This window comes from Colletotrichum chrysophilum (genome assembly GCF_026319265.1).
Source record: "Colletotrichum chrysophilum strain AFK26 chromosome Unknown scaffold_132, whole genome shotgun sequence".
Classification (NCBI taxonomy): Eukaryota; Fungi; Ascomycota; class Sordariomycetes; order Glomerellales; family Glomerellaceae; genus Colletotrichum; species Colletotrichum chrysophilum.
In genome coordinates, this window is record NW_026517419.1 from 6971 (window position 1) to 20485 (window position 13515).

At 53.3% G+C, this 13515-nt stretch overlaps 3 protein-coding genes across 3 annotated transcripts; 1 reads left to right on the plus strand and 2 right to left on the minus strand.

Moving 5' to 3' along the window:
* Positions 1 to 5627: 5627 nt before the first annotated feature.
* Positions 5628 to 7639, minus strand: COL26b_011160 (uncharacterized protein; the record flags this gene model as incomplete). Its single annotated transcript, XM_053183834.1, has 6 exons — positions 5628 to 6041; positions 6121 to 6272; positions 6341 to 6728; positions 6877 to 7381; positions 7438 to 7545; positions 7605 to 7639. 6 exons carry the CDS (start codon positions 7637 to 7639, stop codon positions 5628 to 5630), a joined length of 1602 nt encoding a protein of 533 aa, XP_053032184.1.
* Positions 7640 to 7954: 315 nt separating this feature from the next.
* COL26b_011161 (uncharacterized protein) lies at positions 7955 to 9077 on the minus strand (the record flags this gene model as incomplete). Its single annotated transcript, XM_053183835.1, has 2 exons — positions 7955 to 8171; positions 8227 to 9077. The coding sequence occupies 2 exons, from the start codon at positions 9075 to 9077 to the stop codon at positions 7955 to 7957; spliced, it is 1068 nt and encodes a 355-aa protein (XP_053032185.1).
* Positions 9078 to 10711: 1634 nt separating this feature from the next.
* Positions 10712 to 12829, plus strand: COL26b_011162 (uncharacterized protein; the record flags this gene model as incomplete). Its single annotated transcript, XM_053183836.1, has 1 exon — positions 10712 to 12829. The coding sequence occupies one exon, from the start codon at positions 10712 to 10714 to the stop codon at positions 12827 to 12829; it is 2118 nt and encodes a 705-aa protein (XP_053032186.1).
* Positions 12830 to 13515: the final 686 nt, after the last annotated feature.

Below are 13515 nucleotides of genomic sequence, written 5' to 3' on the forward strand. Positions count from 1 at the left end.
GCTAGCTGACTGACTGTGTTGTATAGGGGCGCACGCTCTACTCTAGCAGTTTAGGTACCTTAGAGCCTCCAAGTCTCCTCCGGCGATGGGAGTGTGAGGAGGGCCTCCTTCCTCATGGCAACTGGGAGCGGTGAAACGCCGCCATTTCCCTCGTGGCCGTTGGCACCGGACCTCCCACTCAGCGTCAATAACATACCTACCTAGCTAATCAAATGCATCCATCCACTGGCACCGTCAATCAATTGCCTAGCGACTTGGCGGTCTGCCTTCAGCAGCTTCAATCAACCACAGCAGCCGCAACTCCTTGATGGATCGGCAGAATCACGAACCTCTCGTCAAGGAGACATCACGCGCTGTCTGATAGCGAGCGCCGTTCCCTGCGTCTGGAAACAGGGCTACGTCCGTATTTCCTTTTTCTTGTCGCGGCACTCGGGACCGCATTCCCCTTTCCAGCCAGCAATCCTAGGAAACGCGACCCCTACTTTCGTCTCTCATTGGACTCGACCTGGATCTGGGTTGGATCGCCCGCTTCTGCAATCTCTGGCAACCGCAGCCGGTCGACCACTGCTGGCAAGCATGAGACAGGTCTCGACGCCATTGGGAAACGAGAGACGGAAAATGCGGCTTTCTGCTCCTCCGGCGTACGGCCCTTCTACTCCTTGCACCACCACCGCAGTGCCATGCCTGCCCTCCGTGTGGTGCCTCGAGGCCCTCGATATTAAGCATTCACAAGCACAGAAATGGCTTTCGCGCTATCGAGCCTCGAGTCTCCCAGCGTGTCCGCAGCCCTCATCTGGATTCTCGGCACCGCCGGGATCGGTATGCGACGCTACCCAGACGCTGCTGATCGTTCGACCTTGCCTCGAGATGCCAACATACGCATTGCATTCACCAAGACCGAGCCGAGACGCCTCCATTTCGTTGCGCTCTACTTCCATACGAACCTGAACACTCCGCGTCGTCGGCAGTCGTTGGCATCTCGGGTCACTTTTAAGGTTTGCCCTTTTTGCCCGCGTCGCCTGCAGCCAGCGCGGCCTGCAGTCCGTATTCGGTCTTGGGGCTCGTAAACTGTTGCGTTCCAAAATTAACCCAAATGCCTGCGTCGGTCTGACTTGCTCTACTGACCGTCACCGCTGCTACTCTTGCCTTACTTTGCGCCTTTCAGACGAAGCAGGTCTGACCTCAGGTGCCATATTCCACTTGAGGTAACACGCGTCATCAGCCACGGGAAGGAACAGACGGCCCTTAACGTATCTGGGCAATGTTGCCGCAACACCGAGCTCGCTCGTGGGCCGTGACCAGCGGGATGTGGGCTGTGTCAGCTTCCCACGGCCTACCTACCGTGCTACGGTCGCTGCCAGAGCAGTTCAACAGCCGCCCTGCCTTACGAATCCAAGCTACAAACTACGTACATAGCTGCTGTTCAGTCCAGCGCAACCATGGGACACGGCAAGGACAAGGACCGGGAGGTGCGGGTGCAGATGGTCGTGCAGATGCGTGTGCAGCGCATACCTTATGCCCGGGCTCTCTCAGTCTCCCTCCACCCTTTTGATGGGTTAATTTGGTCGTTACCTCCCGGCCTCCCGTCGTTCGTGTTCGAGCATCTCCTCTACAACCACCAAACATCCTAGCAACACCCCTCGGTGGTAAGGGACCCCCTGCCGATTCGACTGACGACATCTGCCGAAGTTGCTCTCAATCTTGGTTGCGTACCATCACTGATTGGCTGATCGCACTTCGCGCCTCCCGCGAGCCGTGCCAACCCAGTCGCAGCTCCAAAGCTTAACCTTTAGATTGGGACGCAAGTATCATCGAGGATGGCAACCAGACAATTGGATGGACGGGATCCCCTTACCAGTCACTGGTCAGTCAGTCTCAAACTGTCCATCCCACCCATCCGCCTGGTGAGCCCAGCCCTCGACTTGGCATGTTTGGGTCCCCTCAATTCCTATTTTCAATCAAGATCCAAGCAGCCTCTACGAACTTTATCTGCTTTCAGCTGCCACCAACACCTCCACAACTACCACCAACATTTTTCAACATCTCACCCAGGTAATCGGGCTATTTGGAATGGAGATTACCGGTATGAAGTTGAAGCCCCTCATGACACTGGCTCAAATCTTTGCATTACTGACCCCTTTACAGGCCATGTCGCTCGTGGCGCCACCTCGACGCACCAACTGCCGCTACCATCGGCTCCGCGAGCCACCTTTCATCCGAACCGATCGGCTGTCCTTCCTCCACGTCGCTTCACACACAGATCGTCGTCGCTCTCCGATCCCCATCTCCACTGACCGTGCCCTCCTCTGCCGACGCTCGAACTTGGCCACCGAAAACCGAGACCGAGATGCTCGTCGCACGGTCGTCAAACCCCATCAACTCTGCGAGCGGGCTATTTGCCCATTAAAGCCGGTCCCTTGGCCTTTGCCAGCCCACTCGAGCAAAAGGCCTAGATACCCGCTCCATCTCTATTACCTCAGCCAGCAGATCACTTTCTTTGACGTCCAAGCTGTCCCTGCCTGACTATGTTTTAGAAAACCGTTGCTCGGCTCCTCATCCCACCTTTCAGATGATGGCTTCCTCCCACATCACGAGGTGGGTTTGCGAGCCTGTCGCATACATACAAGGATTATCCAATTGCTATCCTTTCCTTCCGAGACCAGACAACTTTGTGCCTCATTGTACTTGTTCTCGTGCCTCGGACGGGCTTGTCGATCCCTGTGGACGTCTAGCCCACGGTCTAGGCAAGCCTTTTGCTGACACATTCGTCTACATAGCAGAGACAACCATATTCCAGACAAGAGCCACGGCAGTTGCCGCTCACTTGTAAGACATCGACAAAGCCCTATTTTCCTCCATGTAGGCTGACCTTGCACGATATGAACCCTCACCAAGATGGGCGCGGTTCGTTAGAGTCGTCAAGGCGCTCCAAGCCGACCTGCGCAAGCCATGTATCTGGATGGCTTGAAGTTCAAGGTCTCACCTACATGCCGGGAGCTATTGCAATTACCGGCAGTGCACCCCCAGATGCGGGCTTCTCGGGCCAGTCATGGCCATCGCCTGCGTCTGGTCCCCGTGGAGTCCGCGGCGGGTTGAAGAGTTTAAAGCCGCCCGCCGCAAGCGGAAATCAACCCCCACACGTCGTTCTACAATAAGACCTTCCTTGACAAGCAAAAATCGGAAAGTAAGCAAGCTTGGACAGGTCCTCAACGTTACTAGGAACAAAGCCGCCTTTTTGTCGTCCACATGGCGTGCATCTAAGATACCTTGACATCTAGAGAAAGGACGATACTGGATGGTATGTCGACCAGCCTGATTTAGGCATTTGTTTCGAACGACATCCTCGGGTCCCTCGCATATCTTTCAATTCTCACTTTGCGCCCGGCGTTCACGGCTTGAGCTGCATGGGACGGAATGACAACCCCGCGCATCCTTTTGCGAAGCTGATACGATGTCTCTGCTTCTCGTAGTACTCGATCAGGACCCTACGCACATTCGCTGAACTCAGCCGAGGGTCTTATGACTCTGGAGCTATGACATGGATGGCACAAAGCGGAAACCAAGCGTTGTCATTTGAGTAGAGGATGTCTGGCGGTGTCACTCCAACCCAACAAGACAGACACCTCTCCGATACTCTGACTCAGAGGCAATACTCTTGGATGAGGTTGCTCATCTCGGAAGCGCGTTCGCCATATGCCATGAAAATGGTAAGTGACAATGCATGATGGTAGGTCTGCTCGGGCCGCTTGCCGAGCAGTCACGTCTCGCGGAATATTCAGACGAACAACTCCAAGGCGACCAATGAACACGGTGGGTGCTGACTCCGAGTTGAAAGTGAGTCTAGACTCCTACGTCAATAGTTTCATAATTAACCCAGCAGTCCACCTCTGAGGGAAGAGAGCCGCGGCAAACGCCTGGGGTCCCGCAAAGAACAAAGCGACATCAGATGATCTGTCACGGATCTTTTCAACACCTTTTCCCTCTTCTTATGCGCTACGTCTAGAAGCAAATCAAAGCTCCCCGGACTCGACTCCGGCAGGTATGGAACCCGCCACACGTCCATCATCCTCGGCCTCTTCCTTCTGACCTTCCCCAGAGAAAAGGTAAAAAGACAGCGACGATCTGCCGCCCCACTAATGTGTGATCTACCCATGTTCCAGCGGGACCATCAACATGCCGAACCGTGCAGTATTTCTCCCTTTCAATCGTCCAGGTGTTGCGATATTCCACAGACCTGCTGTTCGTTGATGTCATTCCCGTCGCAGACATTGGCAACCTCGGAGATTTATCTAGATCTCGTTCACACTCTTGGCGGAAACGCGGCCCGAGAAAAGGGTTGCGCCGATGCATGAATCTTGATGCTGCATCGGGGACTCTGCCGCGACGGCGCTTTTGCTTGCCGCCACTTGCTCGTTGCCGCGGTTGATTGCTTTTGGAGATTCATGTAGGATGGTAGACGGCAGTCGGACGGCTAGTCACCTCCATTGATAGACCAGGGAGGAAAATTCCAGCGGTCCACGATGATGCATGTTTCGCTGTGGTATTCTTCGAAGGCTGCTTCATGCTGTTGCGAATCAGCTCCGCGCGAGGGCTCTCGAGTATGGTCTCGTAGATGATGTGCGTCCTTCTCAACCAAATGCTCATGCTGCTTCAAAATACCCAAAAAGCGCAAATCAGGGGATGAAATAAAAGGACTCCCTTGTGGGACCTGGGCGGTGTGCTGGCTATTAGGTCTACTCGTGAATAGTTCTATCATGTTTTCTCGTTGATGGTTTATATTATCTTTGCCACCGTTGCTGCTGTCACTGTTGTTCCTGTCGAATCGGAGCGTGAATACACTGACCGTACATCACCATCTTTCCCATGATGATGGACCACGTTTGACAACGTCCTCGACTACGGCGTTCCAGCGCATCGAGGCTATGAGCAGCCGGTCCTCTGGCGGGGTCTTGTGAATTAGGCTCGAAAGAAGCACGATGCTGGAGTGAAGATGCCACAGCAGCCTGCAGAAGAAATTCAGCTCGGGGGGGTTGGCAAGATTGTCGCTGGTACTTTACGTTCCGCCAGGACAATGTGCCTGACGAAGACGAAGTTGGAGGTACACTGATTGGAAGTATGTGTCAGAAGAGATTGCGAATAGATTCTTGCTCGCTTCTAAGTATGGGCAGTTCGACACTGAAGCATGGAATACGGTCTGTATACATTGCTCGCTAGCGTTTATATCTTGGCGTTATGATTGTTGTTGCTTCGGTTTCGTTGCTGCACTCTTCGTCACTGTTCTTTTCGTTGCTGTCATTGTTCACTCTCGTTATTCATACCGTCATGGTCGTCGTCGTAATCATCGTCATTATCATGGTTGGGCTCATTCTTATCTACTTCCACTAGGTACCCGCCTGAAAGTCAAAACTCTTGCAGATGAATGGGGGAGTAGATGTCTATGAAAATCAATGTTTCGCTGTGTTGTTCTATGAAGGTTTCTTCCTGCGATTGCGGACCAAAACTCCGCATAAAGGCCTGTTGAAAATGTTCCCCCAGACGGGTGAAGCTACCTTGCTCCACCAAATTATGAGAATGCTTCCATATCCCGCGATGAAATGCCAAATCAAACCAAAAGTGCAGCGCGAAAATCAGACCTTTACCCAAAGCCTCGCCCCCGGTTCAGCCTCCGCAGCATCCTCTTCCTTGTCCTCGCTAGCCTCCTCCTCCTCGATCTCCTTTATCAGTTGCGCGCACTTGGCCTGGTACGCCATGGGCGCCGTGTGCATCATTACCTCCCAGTACGACATGAGCTTCGTCTCGTGCCGATCATCTTGCATTCTGTGCGCCACCTTCTCGGCCTTGGTCTCCTGCAAGTCGTCGATGTGCTCGTCGATGGTGTCGGCGGCTCTGATGACGACGGCGTACATCTTCTTGGTCTGGCCCGTGCGGTCGATGCGGCCGAAGATCTGCTGCTGGGCAGCCTTGTTCCACCAGTTATCGATGTTGATGATGCGGTTGGCGCAGGTCAGGTTCAGGCCTTCCTTGCCGACCTTGGACGCGAGCTGTTGGTGGTGGAGAGTGAGCTCAGGTTCTTTTCACACGGGTGGAGGGAGACTGAAGAATGTGCAATGGGGAGCTTACCAGGACTTTGATGCTTGGGTCGTTTTTGAAAGAGGTAATGGCATCTTCTCTGCTCTTGGCGGACATTTCGCCGTTGAAGTAGTAGAAGGGGATGTCATACTGACGCAAAGCGATGCCGAGGATCTTCGCGGTCTTCAGGAACTCGTGGAAAACTGCCGTAAGTAGCTTAATTAGCATTTAATGTCCCAGGTTCCGAGACAAATGAAGACCGTTACTGTACCTATTATTTTGTCTTCGGGCGCTTCGCTCTGAAATTGGAGGACGTAGTCCATGGTACACGCAGTCTTGGAGCTGAGCGGAATCATACCGTCTGTCTCGTGAACTCCAATGTTGATGAAAGCGTTATCCTTGCCCTTGAGGTCCAAGAAGACACCGCGATAATCGCCGCCGTACTTCTTCTTGGTAAAATCCGCGACGATCTTCTTCTCCTCTCTGGCACTGAGCTGCTTCTGCCTCTTCGACTTCTTCGGTGTTCTCTTTGTGGGAGTCGCAGTGGGAGGTGCGGATTCTGCTTCCTTAAGTGCTCTCACCCTGTCAACCTCAGCGTACTCTGTCTCCTTGGTAGACAGATTCTCAACCAGCCTTGCATCTGTTTTTCGGTCGTATGGCTGGTCACAAGTTGTGCATTTTGTTTCGCCTGCCTCTCTCCAGTCCTCGGAAAGACATTCATGACAGAATAAGTGCTGACACTAGAAAGATTGAATCGTAAGGTTCTGGATTGTAAAGATGATGCAGGACGGATGATCATGAACTTACCTGGGAAATGATCCAGGGCTTGTCGATTGACGTCTTCTTGCACTTCGTGCAACCTTCGTCCACCATCTGCTCGTTGATGGTATACTTCAGGAGATTTTCCATGCCGAGTGTCTTGTCTGTCGAATCGATATGGAAAATCCTGTCTTCCTTTGATTTGGTCGACTTCTTCTCCTCTGTCTTCTTCGATTTCTTCTTCTTTCTCTTCGTCTTGGCATCCTGCGACTTGGAAGAGCTATTTCCCACCGTTGGCTCTTGAGTGACGAAGAGTTCCGAGTCTTGGTCATTGGGTGGAGCTGCGTGAAGGAGCTTCCTGGTTTGGGGGATGGCGGAGGGGTCGGCCGCCAATTCCTCGAGCCCGTCTCTCAGATTCGTCAAGAATGCAGGGTTGAGATCATCTCTGAAGACACCCTCGATATTCCAAGCATGTGAAATCATCATGCGATGACAGTTTATCCGGCTGAGTCCTTCTCGCTTTTCGAGAGCATCGTAGTGTTCTGTGATGAGGCTTAAGACATGTCAGATATGAACCCTAGTAATGATGAGCGCAGGTTCCAAACTTACTCGTAGATCATACGCTCATGTCTGCTGAGATTGACCCACACCTCTTTGGATTCGAACTCAGGCAGATCTCCCGTGATTAACCGGCCAAGGAACTTATCCTTCTTCGTTCTGAAAATTGTAAGTCAGCACCCACAGACACCAAATGAGTGAAAAGATGTGTGTCTCACCTCCGGTACGTCGCCAAATGGATCAAGGCGTCCATTTTGGTATCGCAGTCATACTTGAAAAGAGTCAAAAATTAATCTACTAAATGATTGGCGAGGATTGAATGCTACTTACAGATTCAAGGTATCTGTCCTTGAAGTCTTGGTAGGTGTTGATGCCCTCGACTCCCACGAGCCTGAGGTACGGAAAGATTTCTGAACACCTAATTAGCATGAACAATGCCCATATAACTGGTGAGCCGGTACAAACCTGTCTCTCTGTCTACCAGGGGAGTTGCGGTGAGAACCCAAAAGCTTTTGCGTTGGAGGCCGTAACATGCTTTGAAAGCTGCCAATATGTCAGCGAGAGTTTATCACCTCTCCTCATGTGGCAACTCACATAGGGTATTCATGTTCTTGACAGCGTGCCCCTCATCAAGAATGATCCTGTACCACTTGATGCCGTAAACTGGGCCGGCAAACCTGACTAGCGCAGCTCGATACTCGTCGCTTTCCATGCCGTGTTCCGCTTCAATCTTCTTCAGCTCTTCGTCTGTGAGGTTTCCACGAATCTCAGTAATCGTGGCAATCCTGACATGAATGTTAGCAAGCCGGGCTTCCAATTCGTCCTGCCGAGGTCACTTACACAATCTTGTAGTTGTGAAAGTTCACGCTTGACTCCTTCCATTGAGCGTTGGACCAGATGAGAATCTCATTGTCTCTGATGGCTTCGATATGCTTGAGATACTCTGCTCGCCATTGCTTGGCCATGTCAGTTGACGGCACAATGATCAAAGTGGCACCGAAGTAGGTTTGAAGGTCTTCAGCCGACGCAGGATTCCCAACGGTGCAAGCCATGGACACCATTGTCTTTCCGAGACCAACATCATCCCCGAGAACTCCCCCAAAAGGAGGCGATATGCCGTGCTCCCGCTGGACCATCCATGAGACGGTGGGAAGCTGCTCCTCTCTGAGCTTGGTGGTCTCCCTCATTCCCTTGAGGTAGTACTCCCCGTTGGGGAAGCAAACAATTTTGCTGTAGCCGAAAATACTTGTGGCCTCTTTGAGATCTCGCTTTTGAGTTCCACTTCGGCGGTTGTTCGTGCCGTGACTGATTCTGTCCTTCAGTTCCTCATTTCTTTCTTTTTGAGTGATTGGTCGGTTGGCTGTGGCGCGAGCAGTTGCTTTGCCGGTGTCATAAAAGTTCTCTTCGATGCTTCGCTGATCTTTCTTGTCTGACTTTGCAGATGATGTTCTCATCTTCTTTGCCTTAGGCGGCTCGATGTGCACATTGCCATTTCCAGCGCCCCGTTTTCTCTTCCGCTCGTTTTTGATGTAAATCTTGAATTCTTCGTCGAGCTTTCTCTGGTTCTTCCTAACTTTCTGTTGGGCAGTCTTTGCAACCCCGGTGTTTGTTGCTCTCTTTCTTGTGGGCTTGTTGCGCGGCTTCGGCGATTCCTCCTTTGCGTCCTCGGTTGGTTCAAAGTCTGTGTTCATCGGGTCCGCATTCGGTTCCGACTCTGAGTCTGATGACGCGTTTTGTTCCGGCTCTGAGTCTGATGGCGCATCTAGTTCTGGTTCCGAGTCTGATGAATTTTCATCCTCGGTGCTCGACGTCTCGTGCTCTGGGCTGTCACTGTGAGTTTCGTTCGCATCTTCACATTGAGCTGTGTCTGAAGGTGCTATGTGAAGATTGTGAGATGTCTCAGTGCCAAGAATCGTTCCTTGACTGGGGTCAAAATCCTGTAACTGCTGAAGGAGACGGAAATCATCGTTGAATGAATTGTCTGACTCTGGACTTTGATCCACACAACCTTCAGGAGCAGATGAAGTTGCATCTGAGCTGAGGCTGTTCATAATGAAGACGGAGTGTAAGAAGAGGAGTGAGGGATTTATGAAGGGAGAATGAAGATGTGTTTGTGGTGGAATTGAATGTCAGTTGTGTGTTGCAGTAACTGGATGATTTGAAAACGTGTGAGGAAGGTCAACTCAGACGCGAAATTGATCTGGCTACCGAGAGGAAATCTGTGAAGGTGAAGTGTTTCGCCTTGATGTGAAGAAAAGATGGGAAGAAGTAGGGTGGAATGGGAAGAGATTGGGGAGGACGGCTTGCCCGATGCTTAGTGGATGAAGTTGCCAGCCAACATAGAGAAGATTGAAAGGGCAAGGCGAGTTATAGATGAGACGGAGGTAGTGTGATGGAGGCGTCTGTTGATAGCAGGCTAATTTGCGATGGTTTGTGAAAGGCGAGGGTGAGAAAGTGGTCGGAAGATGGTGAGTTGTTGGGGTTGTGGAGGTCTGAGTTGAGTTGGAAACAGAAGGATCTGAGATGGAGACTAAATAGTCCGTAGAATGTGGTAATTGAAAGGAGCTGATTTGTGTTGGAGAAGTCGCGAGCCTCTGGGAGTTTGGGAAGGGGCAAAGCCAGCTTGATGTCTCTAAGGCGGCCACGCTTGGATGGTTAGCGGAGCAAGTCTGGTCCTTCCAGATGACCACAACCAGAAGGCAGATAGAATTCAAATTGAACTAGTGTGTTGATAGGTTGAAGGCCAACAAGTTTGCGATGTCTTGGGGGAAGAAGCAGGGACGGATGGACAAGCAGGACCATCACTTAAATAAGGGCTCTGTAGTTGAAGAGTGGGGCTGAGGTATTATTGTCCATGATGGGAAAGAAACAGGCAGCCGGAGGCTTCTCAATCCTTCCTTATCTCCAGACTTTTAAAGTGGGAAAGACCTAGGTATTAAGTATGATAATCACAAGGAAGGCATCAAAGACGAATGAGCTGTGCCTTCCTTATTGGTCGAGGCAATTGCATTGATATCTTCGTGAAATGACCTGATGTAAGTTTCCAACATGGGAAAATGACGTTTGACTTTATCTTGCTCAGTCCTTAGTTCTCAGATGAGGCGGCTAATGACTCGAAGCTGGTGATGTTTCGGTATACTCTTCGGTGAGCTCGGTCAGCCCACACCGCCCTCGGCAGAACACAAAATCTCCACTAAAAATTTGACCGTCGCTCGAACCCCACATGGATTTTTCCCATGCGCCCGCGACCAAAAGCCGGTCCCCTTCTCCCAACACCACCGTCAATTGACGACCACACAACCACACCCCCCCAAACACCGCCACCATGTCAAAATCAAGCAAGAATGGCAAGATCACCGACTCGCGGTTCTCCAGCTTCGAGACCGATCCGCGCTTCCGCCTGCCCTCGAAGAAGCAGACAAAGACCAAGATCGACAAGCGCTTCGCCGGCGTGCTGAAGGATGACGCATTCACGGCCACCGCAAAGGTCGACCGCTACGGTCGCAAGATCAAGTCCGACTCGAAGAAGAAGGCGCTGCAACGGCTCTACGAGGCGGAAGATGACGAGGACGAGGACGAGGAAGAGGAGGAAGGCGGTGATATGGAGGTCGACGCCGACGACGTGGTGCAGCGCGAGCTGGCCAAGGCGGATGCTAAATACGACCCGGCGCGCGGCGGCGGCTTCAGTGAGTCCGAGTCGGAATCCGAGTCATCGGACGACGATGATGACGAGGAGGAGGCGGAGGTCGTCGCGGACCCGAAAGCGTCCATGTCACGGCTGCGCGACGAGCAGGCTGAGGTCGAGGACGGCGAGGTCACGACGCGGATAGCGATTGTCAACCTCGACTGGGACAACATCAAGTCGGCCGACCTGTTTGCGCTGTTTACGAGTTTCCTGCCCTCGACCGGCGGGCGGATCGAGAAGGTGGCCATCTACCCGAGCGAGTTCGGCAAGGAGCGCATGCAGAGGGAAGAGCTCGAGGGCCCGCCAAAGGAGATTTTCAAGAGCGACAGCGACGAGGAGAGCGAGGAGGAAGAGGAGGATGAGGCAATCAAGAAGGAGCTGCTGGAGGAGGGCGACGCCGAGGACTTTGACAGCGACGCGCTGCGCAAGTACCAGCTCGACCGGCTGAGGTATTACTACGCCGTCATGACGTGCTCCGACAAGGCGACCGCGCAGAAGGTGTACGAGGCGACCGACGGCACGGAGTACCAGTCCTCATCCAACTTCCTCGACCTGCGCTTCGTGCCCGACGACGTTACCTTTGACGACGAGCCGCGGGACGAGTGCGACAAGGTGCCGGAGGGATACAAGCCTGTCGAGTTCACCACCGACGCGCTGCAGCACTCCAAGGTAAAGCTGACCTGGGACGTCAACCCCGATGACGCGGCGCGCAAGGCGTCCATCAACCGCGCCTTCACCGGCAGCCGCGCCCAGCTCGAGGAGAACGACCTCAAGGCGTACCTCGCCAGCGACAGCGAAGATGACGGAAAGTCTCTTGCCGGCATTGAGGAGGAGGACGAAGCGGAGGCCGAAGAGAAGGAAGAGGAGCCCAAGCTTTCCAAGAAGGAGCTCCAGCGCCGCAAGATGAGAGCGTTGCTCGGCCTCGGTGCAGAGGAGGAGAAGAAGTCCAAGGACGCCCCCGTAGGCGACATGGAGATCACCTTCACGCCCGCGCTCACAGAAACCAAGAAGGACAAGAAGGAGGGCGAGGAGGAGACCACGATCGAGAAGTACAAGCGCAAGGAGCGCGAACGCAAGGAGAAGAAGCGCGAGATCGCCAAGGCCAAGCGCGGGGTCGCCGATGCCGAGTCAGACGTCGAGGTCGAAGAGGCCGCACCCGCCGCCGGCGGGGAGGACCTCGGCTTCGACGACCCCTTCTTCACGACCGAGGAGCCGCCCAGGAAGACTAAGACGTCGATCCGCAAGGAGGAGCGCCTCGCCAAGCGCGCGGCGCGCGAGGCCGAGGAGAAGGCGTCCGCCGAGCAGAAGGCGCAGCTGAAGCTGCTCATGGCCGACGACGGCGACGAGGCGGGCGAGCACCTGGACCACTTCGACATGAACGAGATCCTTAAGGCGGAGAAGGCGAAGAAGAAGAAGGGGAAAGGCAAGAACAAGAAGGGCAAGAAGGCCGGCGGCGACGACGACGATGACAAGGTCGGCCTGCAGGAGGGCTTCAAGATCAACGTGGACGACGACCGTTTCAAGGCTGTCTTCGAGAGCCACGAGTACGCCATCGACCCGAGTAACCCCAAGTTCAAGAAGACCGAGGCGATGCAGACGCTGCTTGAGGAGGGCAGGAAGAAGAGGAAGGTCGGCGATGACGAGGTGCCTGCGGAGAGGAGCGGGAAGAAGGCGAAGAAGGAGAGCAAGGGTGGTGACGCGGAGCTGAGCGGACTTGTTGCAAGTGTTAAGAGGAAGGCCAAGACGGGTAAGAAGTAGAGGATGATGTTGGAGGTCTCTTGTTTCGTGCTTATTTGAGGCGTGTGGTCATACCCTAGATGGATCCTAAAAGTTACTGGAATGTATAAAAGTACATGGTCATAATGCACAGCTGTTCAAGGTGTAATTGATTCTGTGTTGGTTCCAACGCTATGCTGATAATGGGTATCCAATACTAACAAACGCTTACTTGCACTTCTAACTATCAAAGCATGTCGCTGAGCCGCCAGAAAGGTGACATGATTCAACACTGTACGCCCGAAACTTAGTATCCGCTCTCCCACATAAAAGCCAATCCAGGCCTTCAGTACCCGAGGAGGAACCATTCTGCGCTAGGTCCCATTGTAAAGCGCGTGAATCTTTCCGCACCCACATCAAGGACTCGAAGCAAGTCTTTGTGATGTCCCAAGCATACAGCATGCGGTCCCTAGGCAAGACCTGGTGTCTAGCCCTTTCAACCAACTCTGGAATTCTGGGTCGAATATCAAGGCTGTTCCTGGGAAAGTCTTTGAACCTCACCTGAATCGAGTTCGTTGCATCTCGGGTGGGTCGTTTCGAGCATCAGAGGGTCGGCGCTGGAATGCTTCATCTTGGCCGGCCTGAGCGTCTCTGGGCTCCTCTTCTGGACCGTCCGTTTCAGGCTCATCTTCCGGCGCATCGGTTGTGGGCTCATCGCCGTCATCATC